At 34.2% G+C, this 10,573-nt stretch overlaps 1 protein-coding gene across 1 annotated transcript; it reads right to left on the bottom strand.

Moving 5' to 3' along the window:
* Nucleotides 1-8,082: 8,082 nt before the first annotated feature.
* Nucleotides 8,083-9,272, bottom strand: LOC120212553 (AT-hook motif nuclear-localized protein 19-like). The gene has a single exon (XM_039210831.1). The coding sequence runs from the start codon at nucleotides 8,952-8,954 to the stop codon at nucleotides 8,094-8,096; it is 861 nt and encodes a 286-aa protein (XP_039066762.1). The 5' UTR covers nucleotides 8,955-9,272; the 3' UTR covers nucleotides 8,083-8,093.
* Between the last annotated feature and the right edge of the window lie 1,301 nt (nucleotides 9,273-10,573).

Here is a 10,573-nt window from a genome sequence, read left to right as displayed (position 1 = left end):
CATCCAAGTTCCAACATTGTTAACTGATCAGAATAATCCTTGAGGTGCTAAATTATCTACATTAGAAATATTTGTCAAAAGTTTTATTTCCACATATAGGTATCATTGATTCAAAGAGGAATGTCTCTGTTCCCTACTTAGCATAGTTGTCTAAATTTTAACTTATGTTGTACCATTAACTCGTATTTTTTTGTCAATGGAAATAATTAAAGAAGATAAGTACTATTTCCAATTTTCGCTGTATTTCCAGTCCAATCCAATTCTCTAACTTCTATAACCGGAAAGATTACTTGAAAACAATGACTTATCTTTGTATGGAGCTACATGTACGTCTGTAAACGAACCAAACAAATACGAATGAGTGTATGTTCATGTTCGTTCTTTTAATTTTAATTAAACAAATACGAACAACTAAACGAACATAATTTATTGGTCCTGTTTATTCGCTAAGGAATGTAGTTTGTTTGTGTTCGTTCATGCTCGCTCGTTAAAATGATAAATGAACACAACTGAACATAAATTTAAACGACTTAGTTTTTCTTTTCTCAATCTATCGTGAAATGAGAGGGATATTGATATGCTGGGTGGGAAATACCTATGTGAATGAATTCAAACCAACATAAACAAACATATTATTGAACGTTCACGAATATAAATGAACGAAAGAGTCTTGTGTTTGTTCATTTAATTAAATAAACGGAAAATTTTATTCATGTCCACTCATTTAATAAATAAACGGATTTTCCGTCAAACGATTCACAAATAATGCATTGAACATTCGGTTCATTACAGCCCTAACTACATGTGTGAATTCCCTCATTCCTTCGCATATTTCTTCATCAAATTTGAACACCATGAAAATAAGAAAATTGTATAGAAATGGCATCATCAACTTCCTTTAGGCACCGTGGCTCAATCATAAAGGATTTGTATATTTGACTAATGTAACATTTATAAGTGATAAATATATATAAGATTACAAGGAAACCTAATTATACAAAGATAAGGAAAGTCAAAGCTTTACTCGAGGTAAGGTTTATATATAGTAAAAGGATTGAATGGGATAAAGATTAGATTTGATAATCAAATCTAATCTTTATCTTTAATACGCCTCCGCAATAGAGAGGATCCATCGGAGGCACCAATCTTGAACTGCAAATGAAGGAAGAGATTATGTCCAAGTGGTTTGATGAGAGTGTCTGCAATTTAAGCATTGGATGGAATGTTTTGAACCATCAATGAACCTGCAACAACTAAGTCACAAAGAAATAATCAAGTGTAAGATGCTTGATACGAGAATGAAAGACTGGATTTTTATAAACATATGTGGCACTGAAATTGTCACAAAAGAGAGATGGTGGTTTGTCTAATGTCACACCAATTTCCTGAAGTAGATGTTGAACTCAAATTACTTCTACAGTTGTATTTGCCACAACACGATATTCAGCTTATGTGGAAGAACGAGAGATCATTTTGACGATCCAACTTCCATTAGATGATATTAAAATCAAGATAAATATCATATCTAATAGTGGATTTGCCATTCGTTGAGGATTCACCCCATACGCATCGGTAAAGGCAGTCCGATAGAGTGACATTTACCCTACTAATCATTGACATTACCCAAACCGTAATCCTCGCCCACCCCCGGTTCATAATCTGGAAAAGTAATTGAAGCAAATCAAGTAAAAAAAAACTAGTAGGAAAGAAAGCCAGAAAATGAGAGAATAGAAAGAGAAGGAAAAAAAAAACAAATTTGAGAGAAAAAATTATATTTCGATAAGGGTTATTTTTGGTGATTGAAAAATGTTGTGGGAGATTCAAATAGTTAACAGATTGAGAGGAAAAAAATAGATTTTTTAAAACGGTTAACTTTATTACCGATCGAATCAAATTCACATTAATTGAATTATTCAAAATTTTCTTTAACCATTAATCGAATTAAATGTTTTTTGAAATTTTGATAATCGAATTAACCAATTTTTTAGTTAATTTTATTTGAGTTTAATAAATGTATTTTTTTTTATTTTAGTTAAAATTTAATTAGATCTTGATAATTTAATGATTCTAGTATGATTAAAAAAAGGCAAAAAGGCATAAGAGGTCCATACACTTTTGAAGAAAAAAAAACTAATTTGACCCTTGTATTGATTTTGCTTTCAATTTAACCCTTCAACTCAAAAAACAAACTCAATGTGATCCTTTGACCAATATTTTTTATGGTTTGATCGTTACAGTGTTGAAGTGACAGTTCATGATGTTGATATGATAGTCTATAGTGTTGATATGTCAGTTCACAGTGATTGATAACGTGACGGATAATAAGACAAATGAGTTAAATTGATAATTCAAACATAGCATATGTACTACCACGCCAGTATCGTGGGTTGCCACATCAGCACTATAACGACCAAATAAATTATTGAGAGGCCATTGTACACTGAATAAATTATTGAGATTCAGTTATCATGTTTCCCATAAGACATCCTAAATCTGTTGCGACGGTGCTGACCCTGCAAAATGGTATCATTCAGTCCAATTGCATGGAGAACAGAACATGAAGTTATCTGAACCTTTCAGAGTATATAATATAACTATTGTCTTGTACCGTTAATTCATATGTCAAATAAAGTCCTCAGTAAAGGCAAATCCGATTTTAGGGCCTTGAACACTTATCTTTACATAATCATACTGATAAGCCTAACTGTTACGTTGACAAGTTAAGGATTGAGTCGCAAGACAATTAGTAGGAAGATCTTCTCTTTCCCCTTGTTACGGTTCCTACCATAGAGTAACTTATGACTAACATGTGGCACTTCAAAGTAACTTATACTTATCCTAGGAATAATAAAGTGACTTCTTTTATAAGATATAAGTCCCTCATCCATAACACTATCCTTGATCATTCCTCTTGAATCTCTGTCAAGATGGAATAGGCTAGTGAATGCTAAGTTTAGACCTTTACATGTAGCATATTGCATATGCACATGCACATGCCATCGTCTTCAGCTATGCAGGTACACGCACATGGGGATGCAGAATTGAATTCGGTTGGTTTCTCACTCTCATTTATATATTCACATGCTCCTGACCAATAAGCTAGAAAACCATCAACTAGCTTTTAGTGTAGTGGTAAATGACTTACATTGACAATAGGCCCCAGGTTCAAACATGGACAACCTTGCCCCTAATAGAAATAAACAAATGATAAAATAAGAATCTAGAATGCCTTGCAGTTTTCATTTTCATGCAAGTTGTATCCACTGGCTATGCTGTCGCAACTCGAAAGATTTAGAAATAAATCAGTAAATACTGGCTACCTTTGTAGGTTGATCCAGTAATTTTTGAAGTAGGCGCACCATGTAGATTTCTCTTTGTATCTAGAAAATGTACAGGAAAGATATGTTTGACTTTCAGAAAATTAGCATTAGAATGTATGCTGGGCTTATTCTGATCATGAATAGATGGTGAAACCAGTGCAGAAAACTTGTCATTCCTCTATATTTAGGATCTGCAGGGAATGCCACTTACCGGTAATGCTTCCATTTAATCATGGTTTCTCACTTGATCTTTCCTTTTGTAGCGTCGTTCTGTAGCATTTTGTTCCTTTTATCGAACTTTTACTTTTGCTTCTGTAACCATAGGTAGTAATATTCTCACTGATGAATTATTTTAATGTTTTGGTCAACATTATAATATTCATTCATCTATAAGATCAAAATTGCTGATGTTTTACTACTGGAAACAAAATGAAATTGAAGAAAATATTAAATGCTTCCAACCAACTGTACTATTTTGCCTCCCCTTTTTTTATTGCAGTTTACTCATCATTAAATACTTCAATTTAATTATCTGACATGTCAAGAGGCAAGATGCATTCATATACAGAGTGTGGCAAGTTGACCTTAGTTTCATGCATAAAACAAGATATGAATGCATCATCACCCCTTCCCTTAAAAAAAGAAAACTATTTGCAGGGGACGGATTCATGGGGCATTCATGTCTTGTGTTATGTATGAAATTAAGGCCAATACCACCATTTCTGGTATGCATGCATCTGGGGTCTTGATGTCAGTTATTGAACTGAATTCTTTAATAAGAGTGCCATAGTCCGACCCCATGCATTCATTTTTGTCTCGTTAGCATTACGCTTTTCTTAAGTTTTGAGTTTTGACCATTGATGCTTTCGGATGCGTTTGTTTAACCTTGAAATAGAAACGTAGGAATGCATGCACGCACTAATGACTTATGACTGTTATCAAATACCAGGTTTAGAAATGTACATGAAAAACTCCATTAAGCATTGGACAGTGTTCGAGCTAACCCTGAAATACTGGCGGGATTTTAGGGCTTCTAGTAGCTAAGATGCTCACATCATGACACATGTGGTAGACAAATTCTTAATCAGTCAGATTGTCAACCAGATCTGCTTTCATTAAGTGGGACCCTTTTCCTTGAAAAAGGTGTCATTAGCCCATCTTTTGTCCTCTCCTACAATTGTCCATTTCTGCACTCTATCTGGGGGAAAATATGAATGTGCCCCCACACTTTTCGATATATATGTTAATGGTCCCCCTCCGGCCTGCATTCAATTATTTCCAGCATGCTTTATGGATAATGATAAGCAGAGCTCTACAATTCCTGCATTATTATGCAACAGTTATTTGGAGAATGCAAGAGCAAAAGATTGAAGTCCCGTCCTTTATTTATGCAAACGGTGGTAAGATTTAACATTCCATTACTTTCCAATATAATGGTTTTGAATCACTTACATGGAAGTTCCAATATAAATATATTTCTCGAAAGAAACCTATTTATTACCGTATAATATTAGCTTTTGTTTTGTATTATTCAATTGTTTGTCTCTTTTTCCTTCATATTTCTAATGGACGTGAGATGTAATTTTAATGAAGACTGTAATTTCTATTTGAGTATGCCTACATGCAACATATCTAGCTTTCTAACGTTTAAAAACTGGGATTGAAGAGCCGTGAAAACTGCAAAACATCAAGACAAAATGGATATTTGTTTCTTGTAATCTTTCTATATTTAAGCACCCCTAAATGCTAACAAAAGAAAATTAAATTAATTTAGCTTACTTACTAAGGTTCATATTAGGATTGAAAAGAACTTTTGTGCCTTACATACCAATAGCTAGTCAATGAACTTAAAGGACCTTCCACCGATTTCTTCCTAGATATGGATCATGACAAGTTAACTATTATTATTGTTAATCAAAAATTAGTTTTACATATACGTGATAGTTCACTCTAGTGCCTTAATATGTAAAACTATGCCCCTGGATGCATAATTATCCATTTATCAGTATCTATTGATTGATAATCTGCTGAAGCAATCAACAGTAGGGGAGAGAAAACAACTTGATGGCTATTCTTTGACTTCAAATCTTCGGTGTATAATTTGGACGTGTAGAACTATATCTATATATATATAGATAGATGGGTCCCATCAAAGTAGTATTTTGATTATAAATCTAATTAAAACTACAATTAGAACTTTGGAGGACTATAGATATGGACAGTGTAGAACTATAGATATAAATCTTCAGTATATAATTTGCACTCCTTTTTCCCCTTCCATTTTCTGATTTTGTTGAGCAACAATCTTTAGCCTCCATACATGAGGAGCTGGTGAATCATTTATTTGAATCTTGCTGCTATGTCAATTTGGCTCTTTCTTTGAGTAGGTTCTTTCGTTTTAATTTGCTTTTCTAGTTTATATGTCTCCTTCAGGAGATGAATGTCGTAGCTGGTGACCGCTTTACAATTTAAGGATTGCATCAAAAATAATGATTGATCAGGAAAAGCAAACTAGTGAGTGCATTAAAATATTCCTGCTTTACTAGACTATGTGGAAATGCTCATCAATGGAGTGAACGTGGTGTTCAATGGGATGAACGTGTTGTTCTTTGATTGGAAACTCGAAACGATTTTAGATTATCTAACCGGATAGGAGGTGGAACCTTTTGAAAGTTAGGTCAAATGGCACCTAATTCGCTAAGGGCGCAATGTACCCCACGACAGGTACATGCAGGAAATAAAATAATTAAGCATTTTAGACTTGGAAAGAGAACATGCTCTCAAATTTCAATTGCTGATGCATGATTCTCCGTGATCAATGAATAAATAAATCGATTTTTCAAATTCCCTCAACGTAGTATAAGTTTAATAATCTTGTTCGACTTTTAAGAAGAGCTAGGGGCTGCAAGCCATTGGTAAAAATACACTTAGAAAGACAACTAGGGCAGAAGAAAGAGAAGCCATTGTGTAAAAAACTGAAGGAAATTTTGATTATTATAATCCGCGGCGGGCTCCACCACTGTCAATGCTTTACCTTTGGAATGTTGTGCAAGTAACTAGGTAAACTTACCAAGGTGGTCATTAACAATCATCATGTGAGTCCATGTGAAGAGGGTCCTTGGTGTTTGCTAAAACTCTAGAATCCTTTGATTTGTTTAGAGAAAAAAAGAAAAAAATGGGCCTCTTTGGCCATTAAGTTAATTTCCCACCTTTCTTTTAGCTTAATAAATTGTAATAGGATGAGGATGATGACTGTCCACCCCCTTGTTGTATTCTTTCAAGTTCATGCATCAATCAAAAGCTTTAAGATTCTTGCAGCTTGTGGACAAATTCGAAAACCTGGTCTCTTAAGATTCTGGTTGCTGGAGGACAAATCCAAAAACCCTGTTTCAAGAAACCGGATTCTGGTTTCGGTTTGTTGCAGATCTATCCTATAATATGCTAACATCTTTTACTTTGTTCCATCACAGTGAAATCATTCACATTCATATTGCTTTAAAGATTTATGTAAAATGCAACTGTTAAGCACTCCATCATTGCTTTTGACATTGGCTCATGCTGTAGATGATGGAGTTGCATGGAATCCATGCTGGGAAACTCGGAAGTATGCCAGAAATGAGCGTTCGGAACTTGAGAAGCGACGAGTGCGATCGAAATTTTTGTTAATTCAAGTGTCAAGTCCCGTGCATTCATTAATGAGCACCACAATGTTTTCATGTTATTTTTGAAGAATGGTTCATTTCATGCCTTTTATGTTGCTTCTGCAGGCTGCCATTGACCTGAAGAAAATCAATGTTTTTTTAAAAGGAAAATTGCAAAGAAGCATGCCAGAACCCATGAACCTTGGCATTACCCCAAATCCTCAATTCTATGTTGAAGTCGCATTTTAAGGAAACTAGTATTTATAATTTTAAAAATATTTCAGATTTTGATTTTTTAATAAAAATTCAAAATTCGAGGATGCAATGTCCCACTTTATAAATTTTAGGTCAAATTATTGTTATCAACTGTTCCATTATAATTATTTTTGTAAGTATAATATAAGTTCTCACCAACAATTTTCACCTGCATCACCAACAAGAAATTTATTTGCAATATTTTGCTTTTATATTTATAAAAGCATAATATTGAATAGTATTTTTAAAATTCGATTAAATAATCATTTTGATTATTATTTTTTTCTTGAAATATTTTTACCTCTAACATATTATTTTGGAGTAAAAACGTTTTTACCATTGGTTTTTTTGAAGCATTTTGGTTCATGTTTTGGAGTTTTAATCATTTGTTGGTTAATGATTTTTATCTATAAAAAAACCTTTTTGTCCCAAAGAGAAATATTAAGGTTAAAATATTAAAAAAAAAGAGTAAAAATAATTATTTAATCAACTATTAGAAATATTTTTTGGTATTATGCTGTTAATAAAGGTAGTTTTCTCTAAATAATTTGAGTTAGAACAATTACGATGGTAAGATATACGTGTCATGATTACAAAATATTAGAGAATAAATATTACTTTATAATTATCTCGTCCCATAGAAAAAATCATTGATTTAATTTACCCTAATCTCAGTGTATGATTTCAATTGTGAAAGAAATTAGATAGTTTCTGATCTAACATGCCAGTATTTTACAATCGTATGGCTAAAATAAGTACATGAACATAAAGAAATGGGATTTAAGAAGGGAAGTGTAAGAAACTAAAGATGATCATCTTAATCTGCAAAGTGAAAGCATATCTAAATCTCTCACAAGCAATATTCCTTTCTATATGTTTACTGATATGGTGGCCTTCCACCATGCGCCCAAGCATAAGCCTCATGGTTCAACTGTCCACCATTAGGCACCAAATTTGGTGGCAAATTACTGTAAACTTGCAAACCCGAACCATCGCCACCACCGACCCCTCCTTGTGCAGTTCCTGGTGGCGATCCGCTGCCAGCAGCGAGCTGACCTTGAGCACCAGCGGCACCCTCCTCTTCCTCCTCCAAAGGCAACCTCTCATATGTAGCATTGGAAAAAGTTGCTGCTATTACCATGACAGGGCCTGATGCCACAAGTGACCCCACTACAATACCACCAACCACCTGCCCTTGACCACCGGCTAGGTATATCGTCAACCCGGTCGATCCCGGGGGAGCCGGTCCGGGCAAAAACGCTCCGGTCAACGATAAAATCTCGAACCGACCATGAAGAGCCATGACAGCACCAGGAGCCGAAGGTTGCCTGAGTGTAACGTTGGTGACAGTTCCACTCCCACTGAGAACGGAGACCCCTCGTTGTCTCCTCCTGGCGAACTGGGCTAGGGTTTCGGCTACGTCAGAACCGGTGGTTATTTCCATGACGTGACTTCTTAGTGCATTAGGGCTATCTCTAGTGACGAAGATGGGTGGTTTGGGCTTGTTTTTGGAGCCTGCTGGTCGACCTCTGGGACGGCGAGTGGATACTTCGATAGCACCTTCTCTAGGCTCGTCGCTGTGCTCTTTGTCTTCTTCTTCTGCCGTGGTTCCACCGCCGCCGCCTGTTTCTCCGTTCATGGATATACCCAGATCTGGTTTCTTCATCGGAGATGATGAAGTGGCCGATGTTTCCATTCCTTGTAACCCTACTTGCCCCGTCCACCATAGATTAGCCATGGTTTTTTTTTTCAAGTTTTTGAGCTTATGAAAATTAAAAAGGATTAGAAACAAAGCAATAGAATACTGGGTTTTGGATCGTTTTGGCTAGTGATATTTGATTATGGATATACGACGGAATCAAGGTTTTGGACAAGAAGGTAAAAAATGGAAGATTTCAACTCTCTAGTAAAGTTAGCTGAGAGAGAAAGAGAGGGAGGGAGAGAAGGTAATGGAAAGCAAGTATGATGACTGATCAAAGCTAAAGAATTGCTAAGTACAAGAAATGAACTCAAAAATAGTTTGAGAGATTATTGTTTTTTGGGTTTATTTATGCACTCAGTTCTTGTAGTTTTCAGATTTTTGAAACTTACTCCCTCTACTTTTTATGTTGGGAATTCAATTTCTATTTGTTTGATTCAAACATTAATGTTCAATCACCAACTATCAATCGATTTAGAGGACATTACATCTCTTAAACAACATCTACAGTTCTCATTTTAATCAACAAGTTAACTTAAAAGGGTCATTCTTTCAAAAACTTTTATAGTACTCAATTTAGATTAATTTAAATACAAATGATAATAAAAAAATATGAAAAATCGACCAATAACTTATTAATGAATTTTAATCAAATTTAAATATATATATATATATATGTCATTTTGATATTCAAATCTCTTATTTAGAATCAAAGACTAGTATGCACATAATTTGAATTAAATAAGTCGATTAACATCAGTAATAATCAACTATGAACCACGGGAGGTTGGTAGGCCAGTCACCTTCTCTAAAAAAAATTAAATTATCATTTAAATTATATTTTTTTGTTTTTTTATTGATAATATGTCTTTACCTCACGAAAATTTTATAAATTTTTCATTCCTAAAATTTTATAAGTTTACCTCTAATGTTAAATCATGCGTTTTTTATAACAATAAAATTTTAATTTTTAAATAGAACCAAAGATGGATTAAATTTTGAAATAAAAAAGCTCAAAAGAGACTAAATTTTAAAGGTAGGAATAGTAAAGGGACTAGGGACAGGATTATATATTTTTCTTGGGGGTGTATAGTAAGTATAAGATTCCTATATTATTTCCGATAAATAGTTGGATTTACATTTTGCCTTGGTTTTGGTGGTGTCAAGGCCTTGGGGAGCTGTGGTTTCTTTGTATTTTCTATGCAAAATCTTTTTTTTTTGGGTTTATTCATTTTGGTTGGAAGGCGAAACAATCTGGTTGCCTACCTGGTGATTATTAGGTTTTTTTTTCTCTTGAGTTTTTTAAATTTAAATAAATAAATTATTATCTTGTGACACATGTTTTCTCAACTCTTATAACACATTTCTTATGGCTTTTGGAACATTTTTCACATACTTTTGCAGTCGTTTTGGTGCTCGCACAAAGAACCTCACGACATTTGTTTTCTAATTAGTTTGTTGGTGATCATGTATAATCAATTCTCCTATTTGATAAAAGGTTGTTTCATGATATAATCAGAATTGTGTAGTGAAGTATCCTAGCAGATAATTTGGTTTGCTCACCACTCCTTTATCATTTCGTAAAGTCTCTCGTTCAACAGAGAAAATGAGCATGGATAGACTGAGTGGGGGTAGTCGTCACCCTCCCTGACAAGGAG

Source organism: Hibiscus syriacus, unplaced genomic scaffold (genome assembly GCF_006381635.1).
Source record: "Hibiscus syriacus cultivar Baekdansim isolate YM2019G1 unplaced genomic scaffold, ASM638163v2 tig00000738_pilon, whole genome shotgun sequence".
Classification (NCBI taxonomy): Eukaryota; Viridiplantae; Streptophyta; class Magnoliopsida; order Malvales; family Malvaceae; genus Hibiscus; species Hibiscus syriacus.
Note: the sequence above shows the minus strand (reverse complement) of the source record. Positions and strands in the feature narration are given on the sequence as shown.